The 24,546-nt window shown below is 42.3% G+C and overlaps 1 protein-coding gene across 1 annotated transcript; it reads right to left on the reverse strand.

Moving 5' to 3' along the window:
- Window positions 1-463: 463 nt before the first annotated feature.
- On the reverse strand, window positions 464-23,342 carry hsd17b12b (hydroxysteroid (17-beta) dehydrogenase 12b). Its single transcript, XM_083793292.1, has 11 exons — window positions 23,028-23,342; window positions 15,528-15,574; window positions 14,718-14,793; window positions 13,618-13,725; window positions 11,020-11,084; window positions 10,805-10,849; window positions 9,043-9,077; window positions 8,668-8,749; window positions 8,202-8,267; window positions 7,302-7,451; window positions 464-3,100 (listed from the first exon to the last, which is right to left on the reverse strand). Exons 1-11 carry the CDS (start codon window positions 23,209-23,211, stop codon window positions 2,993-2,995), a joined length of 966 nt encoding a protein of 321 aa, XP_083649418.1. The 5' UTR covers window positions 23,212-23,342; the 3' UTR covers window positions 464-2,992.
- Between the last annotated feature and the right edge of the window lie 1,204 nt (window positions 23,343-24,546).

The following is a 24,546-nucleotide window of genomic DNA, read 5'->3' on the forward strand; positions in this document are numbered from 1 at the left end:
ATAGATAACGTTCCTATGTTCAATGCAAAAGAATAAACCAAAACACACAATGAAATTGTTAATCACAATTATTTGTGACAATTAATCATAAATCCTTAAATTTGGAATGGTGACAGACCTAACTGAGGCTGGAGGCCTGCTGCACTCATCCAATGTCATTTTGACAACCTCATACTCCTACCCTCCTTCAAAACCACCATAAAAGAGCACCTATAGACAAATCTTCTAGCTTGCCAAAAATAAATAACACCCCAGTTTTAATGTAAATGTTTACTGCTCTTATAGGCCAATGGAAACAAGCTATCTGGGCTTTTGTGTTATCCTTTGGCATTATTGTATAACTGTACTTTTGGCAAACTGTTGAAGTGTATTCAATAAAAATCAGTAATTCTGCATTCATATCTAGACCTCATATCAAGTACAGTACAGTAAAACAAATGTATTGTTTTATTTAAACATTTGAAAAGCATATTTATTGATAAGCTGCACAACAAGATGAATGGCGTACTGTAAAGGCTTCATATGCAGTGCAGTAGTAGTCATACCAATACAGTATTTGAGCAGACGCAGAGTAAATCACCATACATATGCACACAAAAGTCCCCACCTCAAAGTGATAATGAAATCCTCCACAGTACAATCAATAGTATATCGTCTGTCAGGTGGAAACCTCATATGTCCAAAACTGTTACTCTTCAAGGTTAACATTCAGAAGTAGTAAAAGTTGCAGATGTGAAAGCTCCAAACATGAACAGCATTAAAAAATATATGGAATATGGTCATAAGAGGTGCCCAATTCTGCCCGACAGCAATGAACTATCAATAGTTTGTATACGTGTGGACACAAACAGAAAAACAAATGGTTGAAACGGAAATATTTGTGAGTTTAAGAATGTCATATGAACACTTCAAAATAGTTTGTTTATGTATGACATGTAGGGATGCTCCAATCAGGTTTTTTGTGACCGATACCGATTGTTTTTCTCATGATCAGCCGATGCCGATAGGTCCGATACCGATCTTGTGAAATGTTGCAAATTTTAATATTTCCAAAATGATTATATGTCAAAACCCACATCAAAACTGTTTCTGTGTGTGGGGAGGAAGGGGAGAATGTTTAGGCCCGTCACAAAAATGCTAAATGATGTTATACTATATCTGGTTGACATTTATACCACTTAAATGGTGTAAAAGACCAGTTTCTGGTCAATTTACCCTTCAGATAGGGTAAATTGCCGATCCCAGATTACCGATCAGAGTGAATATTGGCCGATATGGCCGATCACCGGCCGATTATCGGAGCATCTCTAATGGGATGGAAGTTATTTAGGAGGTGGTGTGTGTGTGTGTGTTTGTATGTGTGTGTTGTGAATATTACAGTGTGGAAATAGAATGTTTTTTTTGTGTGTGAGAATATATTCCCATATTCTATAAATTATTAGCCATGTGGTCCGTCCATCCACCATAGGTTTCCAAAAGAAAGAAAAACAAAGAATTGATGTTACATCAACGTACGTGCTGTCATTAACCACATAAACCTTTATACCTCGTTGACCACGGTGCACCATGGATCTACACTACGTCCCCAAAGTCTCTACACACTATACTGTCTTTGCCCAACATTGTTGATCTACATACCACACAAGGTGGAGGTCTGCTATTTTCACCATGGAATCGCCTATTATGACACTAGGGCAGGCGACAAGTGCATGAGTGCCTACTTTATTATTTGGAATTCATCATGATAAAAATTTGAATTTATCAACATCACTTCAGTTGAACCACTTATATAGTATAACATATATTTTAAATCTGTCCTAATGGAAACATTCTATTTTCCTCGTGACATTGTATCTTAGGAGAGAGGATTTACATGTTTGACCTAAATGGAAGGTACTGTAAAGTAAATGTAAGTCAGGGGTGCCGTGCATGAAAAGGTTATTTAGAGCCCTGGGCCAATTTAGTTTGAGAAGCAATTATCATCAAAGTGGAGGTTGTAAATTGTAGCTGTGCGAGTAATTTGTAAGAAGATAAACATTACGGCCACACGTTAGAAATGATACATTATAAAAGGTACAATTGCCATCAAGTATGATATGCCTGGACCAGTTTACAAAACAATGTTCCCCCAATTAATTCTTGTTAACATGTCGATTACTTTTAACAAATTAAGAAAGTTAAGTTCCAAAAATCGATGTCAATAACAATCAAAGAACAACTCCAGTGTCCGACAAACACAAGCACACAAACACACACCCAACCCAACCATTCATATTAATTAACTTGCATCACATATTTAAAGCAGTGTGTTATGTAATTTTATCGTGGGTTATTTGAAGTATGCAAGTTTAGGGCTCGGAAGTCATAAAGTTGATCCCTTTGAGTGTTCAACTTATATAGGCCTGACCCTTTCCACTATAAACACTGTCTAAACACTGTATCTTTGCCGTAAATAGCCATATACATCGACTATGTTCACAAAATGTTGGGGCCCCAGAATAGGGTCTGTCCATAACTGTAGTCCAGAAGATGGCATACCCTTTTTCTGCCAACAGCGGAATCTGTCAGCACCTCAGCCCTAAACATGTAGTGTTAGTAGGAAAACACAAAAGCACACAGGAGGAACTGGACTAAGAAAGGGGAGGAGCCAAACACAAGTTCCTGCTTGTACACCAAAAAGGAGGTGGAGCCACAAGAGGTAAAAACAAAAGGGGATTTTTTTTAAACAAACAAATGGTTTCCCAGACCGTAGGAAAATTATCTGCAACAGGAAATGTGTTATGTCACCTTGTGAAAAGTTGGGACTAGAGTTATGAAGGCTAGAGGTTCAAGTGTTTGTTAAAGCTCTTCTTCTATTCACATCTGTTCTGTTCACATCACATCTGTTCTGCTCTGGGTCCATGAAGATACAAGCTGGACCATTAATTCATTCATTCCCATAGTTTGGTTTGGTCCTCTCTTTCTCGTGGGTCACTCGCGGCTCTGAGGTCTTCTAACCCTGTTTCTGCTTCTTGAGGTAGCGCGCACGCATGGACAGGTGCAGGCCCATCACGTAGCTGGTGACCAGTGTGGCGGGCAGCACAGCCGTGGTCACCCAGCCCTGTAGAGGGAACACAAAAGCCATGTTTATATACTCTTGGTATGACGGACAGTGTCGCTTGCCAAAAATGCTTTGAGGAAAAGCAACACAGTCATGTGATATGAATGTAAATTGTAAAATATCATGTACTGTAGTCAACACCTCGAACACCCGGGGTTATTTAATCCACTAAATCATAGCGCCCGGCGATTTATAGTAGCGGAGCACTTTTACCCACGGACCGGTTGTTATCCCGGATGTGGCTGTAGTAGCTAAATGTAACCAAAACACTCTAGAGGTGATCGACGACAACACAGTGATTAAATCTACCGCGACTAGCGACAGGACCGCGGTGGGCCGTCTAATACATGATTTTTGCTTAGAATTAGACGTTATTATTTAGATCAAGAGTTGTTCACGTTTTAAGATTTTAGGTCTCGTCGGCTAAACAGGGGGGGGGACATTTTCAATGATGTCCCACTATTGCGCAACATCAAGTGTTGTGCAACAGGTGCACCCAGGTTGTGGAGCGATGCGATCGGTTTTGATATCAATAACCTCCGTCTTTTTTATCAATCTTCGTCCTGGGCGCTGGGTGTTACTAATTGACTATTACTAAAAGAACTTCGTCCTGGGCGATCGGGGTGTTAAGGGATTTTGACACAGGGTTCGAAAGTACGCCTGCGTATGCGCTTGGATCCGCAGCGTCGCACTGCTCTCATGTGAATAGAGCTTTCTGTCTGACAGCAACAATATCTATCTCCATATTTAAACTTCATCATCATCATATTACACTACAGTAGCACCATACAAAAGTAACAGATCCACAAGAGACGCATTTTGAACTTGTAGATCTGCAAATTTTGCCGGTTGTGAATTTGAATCCTGAAAAGTAAAAGCTTTGGATTTCCACCAGACAGAGACGATATGTTTGTGTCACACAGAGTGTCAGTATTTTGTCTATCTTTAGATACAATCTTGACGGCACAACTCTTTGCACATAAGTGTGTGTGTGTGTGTGTGTGTGTGTGTGTGTGTCTAGTCAAACTTCAAGCATGTCTTCTTAAAGACAAAGAGTTGGATGACCCGTAATTACCTATACTCAACTCTGATAAAACGGAAGTTATCGTAATTGCCCCTAAGAGACAAACGAGAACTTTACCCTAGATGGCATTACCTTGGCCTCCAAGGCCACTGTAAAGAATCTGGGAGTTGCCTAACTTACCTTTGACCAAGATGTCCTTTAAATCCCACATCAAACAAATCTCAAAGACCGTGTTTTTTCTGCGTACCAGTAGGTTAGTAGGCTATAGTAGTAGGCTGCTATAGGGCGGCTACATTTTCCAGCCTCACTGTGGAGACATATACCATTGTAGATATAAAATAATTAAATAAACACTGTATGGTTTGGGTGTCAGATGACAAAATAACAAACTTGTCCATTCCACCGCGGGCCGTCAAAATTATGCTTCCATTGTAGCGTTGCAGTGCGTTTACTGTCGGAGATATCAAATAAATACACTTTGTATGGTTTCTTTTATTTGGGTGTCAGCGGACAAAATAACAACCTTCAGCAACATTCCCAAACATGTATGCTCTGCTCTCTACGTGTCCTCAAACGAGCATGACAGTGTAATCAAAATAATAATGGTCAGATCGCATACAGACAGATCTGCGTCGTGGTCACGGACACGGTACACCATAACACTGCTATTTATTTATTTACTGCGGAGAGAACACATGTTTGACTGATCACTCGTCACTCCCCCTCTCCCTGGTTCCATAAGGATATGTCCACATGTCTTCTCATCAAATAAGACGTAAACATTGAGAAATGTTTTGACGCGAGGGGAGGGGAGGCAGCTATCAGATCAGAACACCCGAACATTTTCTAACGGCGAATAATAATACCACCGTCGATCCAGAGCCATAGAGTAGAAGAGTTGTGACAAGTCAAAGATAGGAGAGATGAAAGATGGTGTACTGCGGTGCAGTGTACACACCAGTGTCACTGACGAGCAAACTTACGAACTAGACTGGCAGCCAAGTAGCCTAGCATCTTACTAGCCTACATGTAGGCAGGAAGACAGAGTCCAAATAAGCCAAAATCCTACCGAACGAGTCACTATGCCCTCCCCCTATAGGCTCCAGTAAGGCTTGCCACTAACTCAACATCCGGGGAGCCACTCCCCGGAGTCTCTTTTGTATTCCACTCTGACGTTCCGTGGACCTCTAATATGGACCCCCAACTGACTGCCAGGTGTGACCGTGGACCAGGCCTCCTCACAGAGCATGACCATGGACTGCTATCATATTATTGAATTGAATGCATGCGTGTGAAATTAGCACGAACTTGACCATTTTACGGGATCACATGCTTGTTGCTATGGCAATATGTCATATTGCTCATGGCTCCCCACCTAGCCACTCGCCTGTCACTGACAAGGTTCTTACACATTTTACGATTCAAAATTCCTGCACTTTCCAATTACTGAATGTCAATTCTCCAAGTTTTCTTCAGAATATGTATGACACCGATTTACTACGACACTATGGCACCTTAGGAGTCCACTAAAGTGGTTCTCAGATGTTTATTTTCAAGGACCACCCTTAAAGGTAACTTTGGTTCCATTTGTACACTCAGAGTTACAATCCTGTTATGGTCATGGTTTCTGTGGCAAAAATATAATTTTGATAAAAAATGTCCACCACAAGCCAACATGGCGATGACCCCTGCACACATAGTATCAGTGTTGATTTTGTTGACTAAAACCATGACGAGAAATGTCTGTCGACTACCTTTCCACTGAAGAAAACAAATTAAAACCGAAATAAAATGACTAAATAAATATACTGATAATTTCTTAAAAAAGAAAAAGAAAAATTAGACTAAAATGTTAGGGAGGGACTAGTGGAGAAGAGATCATTTTATGTTTGGTTGGGCTCAGGCATTGAAAATAGTACATCTACAAGCTCAACCAAGTGTAAAATCACTAATCAGGCATTGCGACGCCATCAAGGCCCAAAATCAACTGTAGATTTAGTCGACTAAAATCGTATGGTATTTAGTCGACTAACATCGTATGATTATGATATGGTGATAAAATGGCCACCAACGTAATCAAAAAAGTCAACCAAAGAACAAGATTCCTTTACAGGATCTCCTCACTGGTCAACAACAACACCTTGAAGACCCTAACAGGAGCCCTCGTACAAGGTATCTTTGACTATGCATGCACCTCAAAGGCCCTTAAAACAAGGCTCCAGACTTCCCAAAACAAACTTGTCAGGCTCATACTTGGCCTCACACCCCGAACCCACCTCACCCCTGCCCACTTTAACAGGCTGGAATGGCTTAGGGTCGACGACAGAGTACAGCATCTTGCAATTACTGGTCCACAAGATTCGATACACCACCAAGATACCCATGTACCTGTCTAAATACTTCCTTAATGTTAACGAAGTCCGCACCCACAACACCAGAGGGAGTGCAACAAACCATGTGCAACCCAGATTCGACACAAACAAGGGACTACATTATTTTCACTCTTATGCCACCAAAATGTGGAACGCCCTACCAACAGTCATTAAGACATGCAAATCCCTTGACCCCTCCAAATCCGTTCTCTAAGGGCACCTACGGACGGCTGCAATTCGAAACTGGCCACCGTAAAATCTGAATCCCCCCCCCACCGCCAACCCCTTTTTCCCCCTCACTGTATATGTTTCTTTTCCCTTTTGACCTCCTTTATGATGAATTCCTGTTCTGTTCTTTGGCTTTATAGAAGTGTATATTTGTACGTCTCTAAATGTTTTGATGAATTGAACAAGGTGGACCCTCTTGTAAACAAGTGTAATGCTTTATTGGGTCGTCACTCACAGTTAACAGTCTTTGTATTGAGTTGTGCTTGAATTGTACTGTAATTCTGCAAACTGTTAATAAATATTTCAATCAATATTTAATCGACTAAAACTAGACCAAAATTTTTACATTTGAAGTGACTAAAATATGACTAAAACTATATGAAGTTTTATCCAAAAGACTGACTGTCAAAATCAGTATAGGGTACTCACCATGACGGCGTGGGGCAGGTAGCCGTTGGTCTGGCTCTGGAGGCCCACTGTACTGTATAGTATAGGGTACTCACCATGACGGCGTGGGGCAGGTAGCCGTTGGTCTGGCTCTGGAGGCCCACTGTACTGTATAGTATAGGGTACTCACCATGACGGCGTGGGGCAGGTAGCCGTTGGTCTGGCTCTGGAGGCCCACGGTGCGCAGCTCGGCCGCCACATAGCGCTCTGGACTGGGCTTGTCCAGCGTGGGCTTCCTGATTTTGCTCAGCTTGGTAGCAACGAAAAACGGCAAAACACTCTGCAAAAGGAGAACGGCAACTTGATCGGTACACACACACAACACATGGAGCGAGGAGGGAACTTTGATTGGTACCGTACAGTACTGTACACATAACACAGCTGTATACCAAGTCTAACATCTTCCAGCTAGTGGTCGATATGTTGGCTTTCCAAGCAGGAGACCTGGGTTTTGATTCCAGGGTGTTACACAAGGAAGTAACTTTGATTGGTACAGTTACACAAGTAAGTAAAGAAAGCAATCTTTGGTTAGACTCTGCCAGGGATGGAAACCCTCCACGCTACGCAACATGGAAGTAACACTGACTCGAAGCCGTTTATAAATCAGTCAGTGAACGGACGAGCCAACTTTTCACCGCCGTTTGGTCCCCGTCGTCCGTCTGCCCCCCGCCATCCACAATCACAATCAGAAGCGTTTTCAAAGAGACGAGTAGGATATAAAGGCAGCCTGATAGGCAAGCATTTTAATTCCAATGGGTGATTGAGCGTCGCGCTCTACACGCAACGGCCATCAGGTCTGGTGTTTGTCCTCTTTTCTCAGTGTTTTCAAATGGATTTTTAAACAACGCAAAACTTGGAATTCCCCTCTCGCGTACCAGTGGCACGTGACATATGCCACTGTGTCATATTCTGACAAGTCGACTTGGAAAATCTCAAGTCGTTAATGCCCTACCACGCAGTAGTATTGCATTGTCCCAGCATTGACCAGAACCATTTCTTCTGCACCACAAGACAGCCAGAAGTTTTCTACCTGGATAATAATGCCCTTCTTCTTGTATTCAGCATCAAGCCCTCGTGAAAAGAAGTCCACAAATGCCTACAGAATAATACAAAGAAAGGTATGTCAAAAAAATCAAAACAAACACAAGGTTAATAATGTCATAAATGTTGAATACCAGTGGTATTGTAACAGTTTTGTTTGCCAGCGATATGAAAAGTTTGCATCTACAGTATGGCATTATGTGTCATGTGTGTGTGTATGTCATAAGCAGTGTTGATTTTGACAGCAAATTTTGATTCCGTTTTAGTTAGTATTTATTACTGGTAGTTTAGTTTTTGTTTAGTTTTCGTCAGTGAAGAAAATCACACCCATGTGAAGTGAGGGGCGCTATTATCATCGTCATCATCTTTTCATTCTGTCCAATCACAATTTGCGTCCTCACTTTTCCAAAAATGTAAATCGCCAGATATTTTTCATCATAGTTTTAGGTACTTGCCTTAGATGCAGAGTAGACAGTAAGCAAGGGGACAGGATACATGCCGCTTCCAGATGAGATGTTGAGGATGGCTCCCTTCTTCCTAAAAACAGCCAATGGAACAATCAGGTTCAATTCAGCCATCATTTACTTTCATAGCAACCCTTAGCCTAATTTATACTTGATAACGTGTCACTTGCCAAAAACAACTGATGCAAAGATAGCAGTGTTTGTAGCTTGTACAGCCGTTCTTTTTGGCAAGTAACACCACTGTGCAATGGAGTATAAATTGAGCTAATCTGACAAGGTACTAGGTAGATCAACGCAATCAATAAAATATATACTGGTGTAGCTAATGTTAAGATATTAAAAACATCATGAATGAAGGACACATACCTATCCACCATTCGGGGCAGAACGATACGAGTCATCTGGAAAAGGACAGAGAGAAACGGCATGAGAAACAAATGTTAGCAGTACAGGAGAGTACATACAGTCTGTACAGTACCGCAATGAGCAACAATGTAGCAGTACAGCAGGTGTTCTCAACCTTGGGGGTTGCGACCCCTCGGTGGGTCCCGAAATTATTTTGGGGGGGGTCCTCAAATTATATATTAAAATAAAGTTGTCGTCTTCTTTTTTGCAACTGAATTGCTGAATTTTTTTTTGTTTACATAGTACAGAACGAAAATACATTGCATGGATGCAACTGGGACGCATCTTCAGTGATGTATCCCAAGGTCATCGGGGTTTCGGGTCTCGCAAACATACCCCTCAGGTGACCCAGCCGGGGTGATCAAGTCCCGACGTACTTCCCAGTAGCTACCCTCGATCAGGGAACTAGGGAAAGACCAGTGCCACACAATCCGTTGGAACCACTCCGGAACTACTATGCCGGGACTGAGAGGTACTATTCTGGCATATGGAGGGACTAGGCTCTGTGGGTTGCCTCCTGTCCGGGCCCCTCCTACGTCTCACCAGGTCCACTCCTGCTCCCACCAGTACAGCGAGGACCTGTGCGGACCTGTGCCAGACTCCCAGCACCAGACACTTCATTCAGGAGTGGTGGATTCTTGAGCTGGAATGGTTCTGCAGGCTCCACCTGGGCAACGGTTGCACTGCAGGCTCCACTTGCGGTTCGAATGTCCCTCCTAAAGGCCTCTTCGAAGGTTTTTGGGCTTCCTCCTCACGGAGAATGTAGGCTGGGGCGCCAACCCATACTGCTCCCGGGGTGCCTTCAACATTCCGGCTGTCACCCGTCTCTCCGGTGGTCACCAGACTATACCTGGTTGTCACAGTCTATTCCTATGAGTCACAATATGATACACATACATATGCATACACATAGTGCATGCATAAACTTTCCTTAATGATTATATCTGGTTTCAGTATTTATTTGTGATGTATTTTCTCTATTATTAAGGTTATTGTAGCGGTCAATGTAGCAGTACAACAATTAATTGGTGGAAATCATAGCAGCACCCCCATGTTGTTTTTGTTATTTCAGCTTTGTTGTAGATTTGAAACTGTGAAATTATTTATTTACTGTATTGTTCTGCATCTGTGCTGAATGAACCCTAACCAACTGAATGCACTTTCCTCTACCACCACCTGCAGGCCAAGTATAAGCATTTCACATCATAAGCTTAAGCTGTGCCAGTCCCCGTACTGCACCGCCTGCTTGTGACCAGCATTTCCGTATACAAGGACCCGGGCCAAATTGGCCTCCGTGGGGCAGAAAAGGGTGGCAATTTAAATTTAGGTGGACAAAGATAAAATAGAGGAATGGATCGAGAAACTTCAATGGTTCTAGCAACACATTAAATGTGCCTCCTGGTGGCACTCTAATAGGGCAATGTTCGGAATTAGCATGCAGGGAGTACGTGTATGCAAAGTTTGGCAGCGAGCGGGCCAACGGTGCCGGGGATTAGCTGTACGTAGACGGACGGAAACACGGACGGACGTAGTGCAAAACATACTCTCTCCCCATGCCTTCGGCCTGGTGATGACAATTAAAGACTTAACTTAGACAAGTAGTACTGTGTCACTCTGGATAAAGAGCATCCACTAAATTCCTAAATTGTAAGATTGTATATTGCTTACCTTCCTTGTTACAAGGAACTATGATGTATGTGACACATGCAGTCAGATCGCTCACCTGGCACACAGATGTGATGTTAATGTTGACCATGGTGTCGATGAACTGGAGAACAGAAAAAGCAGATTAACAGGAACCACATCACTTCTTAGACTGTGGTTATAGTGTGATATTAAAGAGGCAATAGCTTCTTCAACCAGAAAAAAGTTGGTTTGTTGTATTTTGTTTTGGAGCTCTTCATTACAGCGATGACAGCAATACACTATCCAACTTACGGTGTCTAGATTTGGGACTTCGAGGAAGAATTCAGGATAGGAATAGGAGATTCCAACATTGTTCACTGTTGACAAAAAGAGAACTTATAGTATCATGACATTCAAAACACTAGATATACAGCTACCAAATGAAGGATACACAACATTTGGCATCAGTGCCATTTCTCTGAGGCCATGGTTATCAATATGTCCGTAATTGTGTCCATGGCAAGAATTGGTCATGCCTGTGGCATTTGAGTGGTGCAAGGAACAGCAATGTCCGTGTCCGCCTATGTGTCGTCATCCTATGTATGTGTTAATGAGCATGAGTATGACTATTAGTACCAGTAGGGGCGCTGTTGTACAGAAACAGAGAGAGAGAGATATTGCTGTACTGTTCCCTGCTAATATGAGAGAGAGGGGGGGGGGGGGGGGGGGGGGGGAGAGTTGCACCACTCACAGAGTGTACAAATGGAACCAAATCGACCCGTAATGGACGGTTCCAGACCTCTTATGGTCCTTCAGGGCTAGCCCGTTATGTGTTTCTGGTAATATCCACCCATTTTGCATTTCCGTGGTAAAAAGAATATTCTTTACAAAGATGTCCACCACACAAGCCAGCATGGCCAGCAAAATGCCAACTTAGGAAATCTAGGTGTTTTGTTAAGTGTTTTCTACTCTGTGTAAATAATTACCGGTAGTATTATTTAAAAATAAATAAAAATAACATAGAGCAGCCAGTTATTTGTACCACTTTCTTCTCCCAATGTATTGGTTATGCCAATTAATAGTCCTCTCAGTGTTGTCACTGTTTTTGGTTCACCTGTCAGTAAGGAGCCCCCAGCAGCCTATACTTCTCCCATTCAACTCTATAGTATGTAACGGTTTCCTCAGTAGCTTGGGGTGCCAGGCAGGTGTGTACCTACCAGAGAGGACTTAGCCTCTCCTTTTTTTAATGTAGCCAGGTGGTTCGAGGAAACTGACAAAGGACTCAATAAAAGATAAAGAACCCTTAAATGTGATGGATTAGAACAGAATTTATATTGAAACCAGGGGTTATGGGTTAGGTTACAACATTTAAATAAAACAACAAAAGCAGGAAATGGCATTCAATATTCATATAACGAAAAAGCAACAAATCATGAAAACCCCCAAAATGATATGTTCAATAAATGTTCAACTGAAACTTTTGTGTACAAATGGGGTTAAATTCACCCCTCCTTGGAAAGCCAACAAAACCGGTCTTTGTGAGTTCAGTCAATGACAAACAAAATAAAGATCCTCTTGCTGGTAATGAAGTGTTTTTTTGTCCCAATGTTATTGTTTGTCCTTGCTGGTAATGAAGTGTTTTTTTTTTGTCCCAATGTTATTGTTTGTCGTCCAAATGTTATTGTTTGTTGTCCAAATGTTAGTGTTTGTCTGGGTTACCTGTGAGTGTGTTTTAATGTCCCACTCGGTCACTCAAACAGAGGCAAACAAGCCTCCTGCAGCAATTCACCTCCTCCGTTTACTTCTCCTCCCTGGATTTTATCACAGAGGAGTTTGAAGAGTTTCGACGGCAGGCCTTCTTCTGCAGTGGGTGCATACGTTTCTAAACATGCTCTAACTCGAGCTAAAAATAAACAAACGGGTAGAGAAGAGTGCAGAGTGCTGGACACTGTCCTTCAGAGCTGCTGCCAGCACACAAACTGTTTTCTCACACCCAGAGTGACACACCTGTGGCAACTATAACCTGAGTAGGGAGATTGCCAGGTGTCAATCATCGTTACCTGGTGATGGCCTGTTAATTATTCAATTAAGAGTCACTTAAGAGTCACTTGTGACTCTGGCCGTCACAAGTACTCGTGCATCTTCTTGACCCAGTATATACATGTGTTGAATCAATCTCATCTGTGTAAGCAAATACTCATGCCTTTTGATACCATGAACTATATTATTGGATAAACGGATTTGTGCACAATGATGCATTCTATTCCTACTCATTCTGTTCTTGTCGTGTATCATATCTTCTGGCCACGTCATGTGTCCAGGACTGCATTATATTTCTCTATGTGTGTAATGAACTTCAGAACTTGTTGTGTAATAGGCCAGTGGTTCTCAACCACTTCAGGCCAAAATAGTCATATTTGAACTGGAGACCGCCCCACTCTGACATGCACTTGGAATTGTAGGAGTTGAGGCATTACATTTAGTTTGCCTCGGTTCCACCGACAAGGTCAAAGGTCATGACCAAAGATCATGGCAGGAGGTCGCGGTCGCCGATGGAGTTCGCTGTCTCTCAAATATTGTGAAAATAGCAGATCACGACGCGGTTGTGAGCTTGCAGATTGGCTATTTTCATTGGCTTGATATTTCAAAATTTTGACAATTTTATAGTGTAGTTTTTGATTACTTTTGATGTAGTAAGTAAAGTATTTCTTCTCTTTTTTAGGCGTTAAAGAGAGTTAAAGGTCCTTAAATTGTAACTGCCTAGTGTCATCTAGTTCTCCGAGCACCTCACTCAACTGAACCGATCCCTCAGTCACTCCCTTAGTTATAGGGAGATTCTTAAGACCACACGGTCGGTTCAACCAAACTCACAACAACTTCCAGCGTCACTTGCCCTACACTGATACTTACCCAGCACACCGATCTCCAGCCCTGCAAGGCCTGCTTCGATGTTGGAGTAGATGTTTACCGCACTGAAGTCTGCCGCAATGGTTTTGGTCTCGACACCACATTTGCTCTCTGAAGGGGGGGGGGGGGAGGGGGGATTAAAGAAAAGAGGTGATAAGTGGAGGAAAAGGTTGAGACAAAGGAAGAGATAAAGGTTATTTAGACAGATGCTAGGTTAAATGCCTACGTGCTATCCGTTTCTATATACAGATTATTATTTTAATAGTATATTGTGGCGTAGGGTTAGGGCTAGTATGACTGACACAGCCGGTTCATTTCGATTGAAACCGATCCGACCAGAGGGACAAGTCGGCCTCGTTTGGTAACTTTGGTTCTCAGGTTATCGGTTCTGGGCAGCCAGCTCCGAGCTACCCAGCAACTTGGTGCTCCAAAACAATTACTGATTTACAAGCCAACAAGTAACAACGATATGCATGGTGTTTCTGAGCTTTTAGATCTGATGACATTTAGGAGGCAACCTATAGGCCCAAACTAACAAGTTATACTTTGATTGATTGATTGATTGAAATATTTATTAACAGTTTGTAGAATTTACAGTACATTTTAAGCACAAACTCAATACAAAGACTGTCAACTGTGAGTGGACGACCCAATTAAGCATTACACTTGTTTACAACAGGGTCCACATTGTTCAATTCATCAAAACATTTAAAGACATACAGACATTTAGAGACATACAAATAGACATTTCTATGTAGCTAAAGTACAGAACAGGAATTCATCATATGGGAAGCAAAAAAGGGAAAAGATACAATATACTCACTTAGTTTCCTTGGTTATCGCCCAAGCCCTGCCCTAGTAATAATTGTATAATAATAAATAATATAGTAATAATTTAACGGTTAAGTAATGTAACATCCCTCCATCGATTCACATACGCAATATGGCGATCGTCATCATCTTGGAATCAATATATTTCCACACCTTTAAGAACAGATATACAGGTGTAATATCACCAGTATAAGGTGGGAGAGTAGGGTGGAATGCTGGGTGTAGCGCACGCAAGCACACGTGCACACACACACACACACACACACACTCACCAATGGACTTGGACACGTCATCCAGCTTGTCCTGAGAGCGACTGATCAGTACAATGGAAAAACCCCTGCGAGCCAGCTGCAATAGCACACACACACCACCAGGAGGAGACAACACAGAATATTGTTTACTATAGACTCCAGACTAGAGCATCTACTTGAAATGTCTGTGTACTGTACATGCAAAAGAAAAACCCACGGGTTCCCAAACATGTCAGGCTGTGACCCTTCAACATAATCATATTTAATAATAATAATAATACTAATAATAATGGATTGCATTTTTATAACGCTTTTCTATGCACTACATGCGCTTACAATGGTCTATTCATTCATACATTGGGAGGTGAAGCGAACTGGGACACCCACCCTGACAAGCACATGGAATTGAAGGAGTTGAGGCATTACATTGTGTTTCACTCGGTTCCAGATACAGTACATATTGTGAAAAACGCCTTGCAATGTTATAATATAGCTTCTTGGTTACTTTTAACGCAATAATGGTCTTATTATTTTCATTTTAGAGGTATTTAAAAGTCTTAAGAGTCCTTAAATTGTCACTTTAGAGATGTGCAGATACAGTGTATACACTTCATACTGTATGTTGGTTTGTTTACTGTTGAGTCAGTGACAAAACAATGTTTTACATTGAGCTAATCATCTGGGGACCCCCAAAATAATTTTGGGACCCCGATGGGGAATCCCGGCCCCCAGTTTGGGAACCATTGCGTAATCAAGGCAAAATATAATGGTGACATTGATTTGCCATAATTTAACCCCCAGCGTGCCGAGTAAAACCGCAGTGAGTCTTACCTCCTCCGCGTAGGCTTTTCCGATTCCATCTGTGGCTCCAGTCACAACTAGAAGGGGAGAAAGTGAAGTTACTGTTTTTTTACACACACACACACACACACACACACACACACACACACACACACACACACACACACACACACACACACACACACACACACACACACACACACACACACACACACACACACACACACACACACACACACACACACACACACACACACACACACACACACACACACACACGGGTGTGTGGGTTTTCTTTTTTTCATTTTCAACTTTTATAGACTGTAGTATACAGACGGCTTCTACCACTTTGTAAACAAGAGAATTATAATAAATGTGAGAACGTTATTGTGAACAGACAGCCAGGAGACCCCAGACATCTGTGCACAGTGTCATCTCTTGTCCTTACTGACAAGGTTGATGATGGCCAAAAACATATCCCAGCCCACAGGTTGAGAACCCCTGCCCGGCTAAGCAGCATCTATCATTGGCTGCCTCACTAAATGATTGATGCTACTGGCATCATATTCCAGGGCTACGTTACAACATCCTGATACAGTAACGCAAGTAATGTAAAACCAATGTGAATGGCTACAGTGGGATGGATGTGTGGTAATGTGATGGATGTGTGGTAATGTGAATGGCTGCAGTGGGATGGATGGACTTTTTTCTTAACGTTACCGTCGGGCAGAAACCTCCATATTTCAATGCAAGAATAAAATGTAATAATAATTAATTAATTCTTTCAATTAATTAATACAAAAATAAAAAATAAAGACTTAGTGAAATGAAAAATAAGTTGTTCACACTTAGAGCAGTGCATTGCAAAACGCAGATTATTGATAATGGACACATCTGTGGACCTTTCTGGGGGTACTCGGCCAAATATAATTGTGCATTACTTTTTTGAGTAACGGACCCCAACTCTGCTACTAATATACTGATAAAGGCAACGTGTATCGCCGGTCCCACACTTATCCTGGCTTGGCATCATGACAAAGCATGTTGTGCCATCAATAAGCAAACAGCCTGCCCTGCTCAAAAGTCCAATCAATGACCAGAATGTGCAGATGGACAGTCAACTGCCTAATTTGATAATCCTTACTGGTCATAATCCAATCGTAAGATTAGCCAGCCCAGTTTATACCCCACAAAACAGGGTGAGTGAGCATTTCCCCTTTATTGTCTATGACTATGATGTTGACGACTTCACCCATTTTCAATCCATCTTCAATTCTTAGTTCATATAATTTGTCTCCACTAATGATCATGAGAAAATTGGTTAAACCAGCCTACCAGTGAGATCAATAGGCAGGGTTTTTTTCCAACAAGATTTCACCGTTTCCATTTAGATTTGTATTAACGTGAGAACAATGGCTTTGATTGTAGCATACACACTTTCCAGTAATAGAAAGCCTGCAGTTTGTATTACCTTGGAGGATTTCACATTGAGGCGGCGGGTTTCTGAACTGTCCACAGCCCTCCTCTGAGACACAGATGGGGTAGGGATTTTCTTTATCACCACCTGTTTTTTCTTTGAAGGGTGTATTTTAAGATTCTGCCAGGTAACAGGCGGAAATCATGTCCCAGGGCTTCATTTGAGCCCTTTCTTACACATATGGCAAGCCGTCCTTCTCACCCATTGAGATGCATGGTAAATTACAGGATTTCTCCATAAAAATAATTGATAGTTTCAGTAGCAAGAGCTTCAAAATGTCTTCTAAATCTAATCAATTAGGCCTGCATATGCACTGGACAAATGTAAATTTGGAAATGGACATTTCAATAAACTAGAAATATGAAATGTTAGAGGGTGAAACAGTATGCTACTCAATCAACTTACGACCGCCACTTTCCCGACCTTAAGCTGTGTATGTGTTCAACAACACAGCCATGCAAAATAACACTGACTGCTATGAGGTGACGAAAGCTTGCCATCCTTAACGGTTAGCATTTGGATTGGCATTAGACAGTCGCTTTTTGGAGTGGGGTTTAGCGAAGGGCTAATTCATTGGCATGGATTCCACCACAACTTGACTGAAAATGTTCAGATAATATATGTTTCCCATTTATTAATTAGGGGTGTGTAAAAGTGTCCAAAATGAATATTGATTACTACAATTCAATATTAACACATTGACACAGTGTCACAACCCGTCAATGCATGGAACACTGGTAGTTTGCGTGCTTTCTCCTGCCATAGCCCTGCTGCAATTTAATGGGCTGCTAAGTATCGGCAATTGCTTATGGTGCTGACTCTATCTATGGCAATGACTATGGCGCTATGTCTACGGTAATGACTATGGTGCTGTGTGCTGACTCTACGGCAATGACTATGGTATACTGTCTATGGTGCTGACTCTGCTGTCTATGGTGCTGACTCTGGTGCTGACTATGGTATACTGACTATGGTCCTGACTCTGGTATACTGACTTCTATGGTCCTGAATCTGGTGCTGACTCTATGGTATACTGACTGTAACGGCCAAATGAGTGGAATTGTCCAAATATATTTGTGTGACCATGGGGTGGCGCTGTTGGCTTTATAAGCGTCTGGTTCACTGGAACTGGTAGGGAGATTGACCCGGAAGGGCAATGGTTTTCGACCGCAGGTATGTTATGCTGTTGAAACACTGGTGGGGGGGGGGGGGGGGGGGGCGAATGTTTGTCTGTCTGAAATATCATTCATTGTTTGTTCTAATTATGGTCTGTTTATGAAATTACGCAGATGCTGTACTGCACGGTGAAGCAATAAATCTTTAAACTCATGAGGAGCTGCCTGTGTTGCATCCTTGGAGCACTCATACACAGCGAACAGTACATCAATAACAACAGCGCGTAGGCCAGGTCTAACCACGGGATCAACCCCCTCAGTAGTTCCGTATAAGACGGATGCTCCTTTAATACTGACTATGGTTCTGACTATAAGTATAAGTGGTGCATGTATATTGCGCCTTTATCCAAGACGTTTTACAGAGATTGTGCTACATTCACCTATTCACACACACATTCATACACCAATGCCGGAGGAATCCATGCAAGAACCTGCTCATCGAGAGCAATTTGGGGTTCAGTGTCTTTCTCAAGGACACTTCAACATTTACTTTTGGGGGAGCCGGGGATCGAACTCCGGACCTTCCACTTTCGAAACGGACACTCTACCTCCTGAGCCACTGCTGCCCCTATGGGGCTGATATATGGGTTGTCACACTGTATCAAGCTTTGATGGCCATGGGAAAAAGACTGTTTCCTGAGATTATACATGTCCTGTTGAAACTGTCGTCGGGCTCAAATGACATACCACATAAGGTAATGGCTGTTCAATGCTCCTAGTTGTTATGTAGAGGACGAATCTCACCTATGTGCATACTATAATAGGGTATAGGCCTATACATATTACATATGTGACAACAAACATCCTAAAGGAGTGGGGACTATTCTATTATATGCAGGTCAGACCAGGTATGAACATCTCTTGAAAATGTACAGTAAGGTTTGTGTTGGGCAGTGCAAGTGCAAAAAAGCTCATTTACAACTTACAGTGCACACTGATAGCCCTCCATTTCTGTGAAGGTGAGTGTGAATAGTCTTCCCTGTGCAACAGCAACACCCTAGGTTTGGCTTCACTTAAAGATGGAGTTTTTGTACTTTTTCTGTTTTGTATGTGTCTATGGCGTTAACATTACTCTAATAGACCCCCAGATGTGGTTAGAATATTCAAATAGCATATGTCTTCTGTGTATTTTTGGTTTCTTCCTGAAAGCTGAAAGCATTTGAGTCAAAAGGCCCAATTAATCGAAAATACACCATTTGTGTGACATCATAACCCTAACCCCTTTCCCATTATCATACAACACTGTGGGCGAGGCTTAATTAAGTTCAGGTGGGTGGTGCTAAGGTGATAACCAGGTATACTTAATGAGCTGTTGAAAACTCACATGAAAACATAATTTGAACACTTTCTGTACACTGAAAAATAAAATAGAAAGAAGAAATAAATCTTCCTCCTAGTATAATCATATAGTACATGAAGATGTTTTATAGGGGGGGCAGGGGGGGGGGAATCACAGCACTCTATCTTTAATGAGTCTTATGAGATAGAAGGAAGTTCTTTAGAAATTCTAAAGTTCCTAATTCAAATTTTGCATCAACAAAAATGTATAATTCGACACAGAGATCATCCATAACTAACCAGCTAGAAAAGATGGCGGCCATTTTGAATTTTCAATGAGAATGTTCGATTATCCCAAAAACACATTACCAAGTACTTATGGCAAATAAATTCAACAAATTGTGTCAGCAATATCATTTTATATCCATCACTCATTAGAAAACAGTTGTTGCTGGCGGCCATTTTGAAAAATGGCTGCCATGGGCGCCGTGATGAAAATTCAAGATGCCTCCACATCCAAATCTTTTGGTAATGCCTTTGGCTATAAGTGTACCAAATTTCATGCTTTTATCACAAACTGAACGATTCTTGTGTATTCAGGAGCTAAGCAGCCGCACTAAGTAGGCCTGTACTCAACATTGCACCATATAGCATTAGACAGGCTCTGGAGCAGCTTGCCCCCAGTGTTTTACAGCCCTAGCTGTGTGTGTGTGTGTGTGTGTGTGTGTGTGTGTGTGTGTGTATATATGGAGTGTATATATGGAGCGTGCATTGAGTGTACAGGGTTTGATGAGGTCAGATCAACATGTGGAATATGGAGATCAAAAGGGTGACATCAGGGATCTCCATCCCTGATGTCACGTGATGTCGTGAGGCATGACCATTGTGAGATGACGGACAGACAGATGGACTGTCGGGAAATGCACGTTTTCATAGTGAATGCGACCTGAAGTCGCAACATGTGCATGGAACGTGCCAATGCAGCAGTCTTATCAGCATTGAGCCATGTAATACGTGTGCAATCACTGTAATAATTATGCAATGGTGATCTGTTACGTTTGTCAAAGGCTGGCTGTGGGTCAAAGGACAACACGAATAAGAACCCAATGGTGATGTGCTAAGTTTGTCAAGAGACAAAACAAAGAATAAGAACCCATGCAAAGTAATGTCTGAGTTGTAACGATTATGAAATGTTACTTACTTACAAGTACAGGGTTTGATGAATAATAACCCATCTTGGAATGAGGTCTCCATTTGCCTCATCAATTACTGATTGATCCAGAATTCCCATTCTACATTCCTCCCAGGGCTCGATAATAGGTCAGCTAGTATTTCCCTCCTCTACACACCCAAACCTCTTCATCGAAAACAACCGATCTACAAGCCCACAGTGAGCAGCATTTATTATGAATAAATATTGACCACATTTGGTTTTGTTCTGAACTGGCTAAGCAAAGCAAAGCAAAGCAAAGCAAAGCAAACGCAAAGTTCTTTGTTTACCCAGGGAAGTGGACTAAGCTCGAGATGCTTGTTTACAGCCACACCCTGCTCATAGAACATTTCATGGTAGGGGTTCAATGCCTTGCTCAAGGGCACTTCAGCGGTGGTAATTTTAACGTGCCGGTCTGTCCGGGGATTCGAACTTGCGACCTTCCGGTATCAAGACGGCTCCGCAAACCGTTCGGCCACCGCTGCTCTGTCTGTAGTGTCTGTCTTACAGTCACAGACAGTTAAATCAATCATAAGTCAGAAGGTAATGTATACAGTATAGAGACAGATGACTCCATATGTATATGAGTGAGACCTCTGATCTCTGTTTTCAACGTATTAACGATGGGCAAAAACGAATCAGACAAAGTTATGAATAGGCCAGACAGTGGAACGTAACTAGCCTGAGCTAACGTGTTAGGTTTCTGGTCTAGAGGGGCGGGTCGCGGCTGAGATTTGCGCACGCCCTGATTAGATCTCATCGATCTGTCCGTCACCCCTGGCCCTTCCTCTCCCCCCTAGTGCAGCGCTACGTCACATAATTTGGAGCGACGCCCACCCGGAAGGGTTGACTCCCACTTTTAGACCAGAGCGGCCAATGCGTTCCTCCAGGCTTTAAATTTTTGCACCAACAAAAATGAAAGCCTGGTACCGAGGCTAGAACGTAACTAACAAGTAGATTCACTCAAGTATGCTTTTGTACAATTCTGACGTAGGCTTACTTTTTAACTGAAAACCACTGGAACAGTCGACACAAAGGCTTTTCTTGGAGAAATAATGTGAACCACCTGCCTGTCACTCTCTCAACACGGATAAAAGCAGTCTTCAGGTATAGATTCTCAATTTGGACATTATGTGGGACAGTCAGAAAATATTGTAAATTATTTGCAACATCATTTACCAGGCCAGATAGTATCACTCAAGGGCCAGTTCTGGTCCACGGGCTGCATATTGGTTACAACTGTTTTAGATCAACTCTCCACCCAGTGGCATAACCAGAATTTACATTATGGGTACTAGTAGGCATCAAGAAAAATAAACTTGAATAAAATACAATATCCTATGCAATAACATGCAGCCTATGATTTATATTCCCAAAGAAGCACAGTATACTGTAGCAGCATTATGGGCAGATAAAGGCAAACATGACATCCTGCACGACAGTGCACGTGCACAAACTATTGTGTCATTTCAAAATTGCAATTACAACAGCAAAGTCAACAAATCAAATAGGCTATTCATGCTATAATTCCAATGATGAGGATAGTGAACTGGGCCATTCTGCAGAATGAGTAGCCTACTTTGTTTGGTGATGTCAACACTTTTCTACTTTGTACTCAAGTAACATTTTGAATACAGGACTTTTTCTTGTAACGAGTATGTCTTAATTTGTGGTATTGCTACTTTGACTTATGTCGATGGTTCTCAAAAAAAGTGGGGTCCATGGGGCGGATCCAAATAGCAGATCTACCAGCTCGAAGCTTTAACTTAAAAACAAAAACAAATCTTAAATTAAAAGTATTGACATTTTTTGAATATTTATTATTTATTTCATCTCTTGCCTTCAGGGAGTCCCTGGCACAAAACATCTTCAGATGGGGGTCGGGTTGGTGGATGTTGGCATTTTGCACGGGCGGCATTCATTAATTAATGTATTAATTCCATATTCTTCAATAAAATGCGTTTTAATCCGATCGGTGGCCAATAAATTATAATTCTGTATCAGAGTGCAATACACTTCCCAACCGATAGGGGCACGTATAGAAAGCATGTGAAAAAACTGAGAAACTGGCCGGCGGTCGGCTTAACATGAATTTTATTGCAGAATACGGATAGCACGAGTGCTAATACCCGCCCGTACAAAATTCTAACATCAGTGGACCCGGGGGTGGGGACTTCATATTTGAAATCGGAACGTTTAGGTAGACGTTAACCTTGTAAATGTTGCAAGGCGCTCAAAGCAGGGTGAAGTCGCATCATGACTGATTATGACAGCCATGTTTCAGGGCTATGATGAGTTTGAGAACCACCACCACACTGGACTTTGTTAGTTTATTCTTCCAAGTTCCAACAGCAGACCAACACTGCGCGTCTAGCTGCTCACTCACTGACCTGCCCACTTCCCGAGCCGTTTGGGGGTCACGGCGCTCCCGTTGCCCAGAGCCCACACCCTGAGACCGGCCAGCAGGCTGTACACGCCGCTGAACGCCATCCAGGCCGCGGTCAGCGCTCCCAGCCAGAAGAGTGGCATCTCCGCCGCGCGTAACGTGCGTATAACAGCCTCCCCGTTCTCCATGCTTCTCGCGTTATGCAGCAGACTATTTTTTTATGTTGACGGAGTGGAGAGACCACTGGTTTAGTATGGATATGAGTTAAAAAGCGTCCTGACAGTTAGTTGCTGCCTGGCGTTCTCCCCTTCCGTGTTAACGCTTCCGCAGCTGTAATCAGCCGAGCTGTTGATTGGTTGTTGTCGTAGCGCGTGGATCTACGTGCTTTCTCATTCGTCGGGTCGACGCACGTGGCTTTTGATCGGTTCCCTGGCTGCAATGTATTTTTCGAGAACATTGTACCGCAGCGGATGGATGGAAGTACATGCTAGGACCATCTGCATCTTTACAAACAGAAGCCAGGTTTACAATCACTATCTAATAGTATCACTAACTATATAACTCATGCATATCATATGTCGGTGCAGCAGCAATGTTATCATTCAAGCCATTGTTATTGTGAGTGCATTCTGCTGGCCTGGTTCTCCTGCCTCCAGCCTTGTTTAAACATTGAAGCTTTGTTTCCACCAAGTGACAGAACAGTGACATTACACCAATGATGTGAATGCTGGTTTCAATTTGAATCAATCAATCAATAAATCAATAAATCAATCAATCAATCAATCAATCAATCAATCAATCAATCATTGATTGATTAAAGAATTACAGTACATTTCAAGTACAACTCAATACAAAAACGGTTAACTGTGAGTGGACGACACCATAAAGCATTACACTTGTTTACAATAGGGCCCACCATTTTCAATTCATCAAAACATTTAGAGAAGTATGAATATACACAACTATATAGTCAAAACAGGAAATCATCATAGAGGAGGTAAAAAGGGAAAAGAAACATACAGTGAGTGGGAAAAGGGGTGGGTGGTGGATTCAGATTTTACAGGGGCCAGTTTCGAATTGCAGCCGTCCGTAGGTGCCCTTTGAGAGCAGTTTTGAAGGAGTCAAGGGATTCACATGTCTTAATGACTGTTGGTAGGGCGTTCCACATTTTGGTGGCATAGGAGCGAAATTAATTTAGTCCCTTGTTTGTGTCGAATCTGGTTTGCACATGGTTTGTTGAACTCCCTCTGGTGTTGTGGGTGTGGAAGTATTTAAACAGGTACATGGGTATCTTGGTGGTGTAGCGAATCTTGTGGACCAGACCCATTGCAAGATGCTGTACTCTGTCGTACTCAACCCTAAGCCATTCCAGCCTGTCAATGTGGGGAGGGGTGAGATGCGTTTGGGGAGTGAGGCCAAGTAGTAGCCTGACCAGTTTGTTTTGGGAAGTCTGGAGCCTTGTTTAAAGGGCCTTAAGGCTCATTCATAGTCTGGATTTACATAGTCTGGAACTACAACATGAC

Source organism: Protomyctophum parallelum, assembly GCF_964188405.1.
Source record: "Protomyctophum parallelum genome assembly, chromosome: 2".
In the NCBI taxonomy this organism is placed as follows: Eukaryota; Metazoa; Chordata; class Actinopteri; order Myctophiformes; family Myctophidae; genus Protomyctophum; species Protomyctophum parallelum.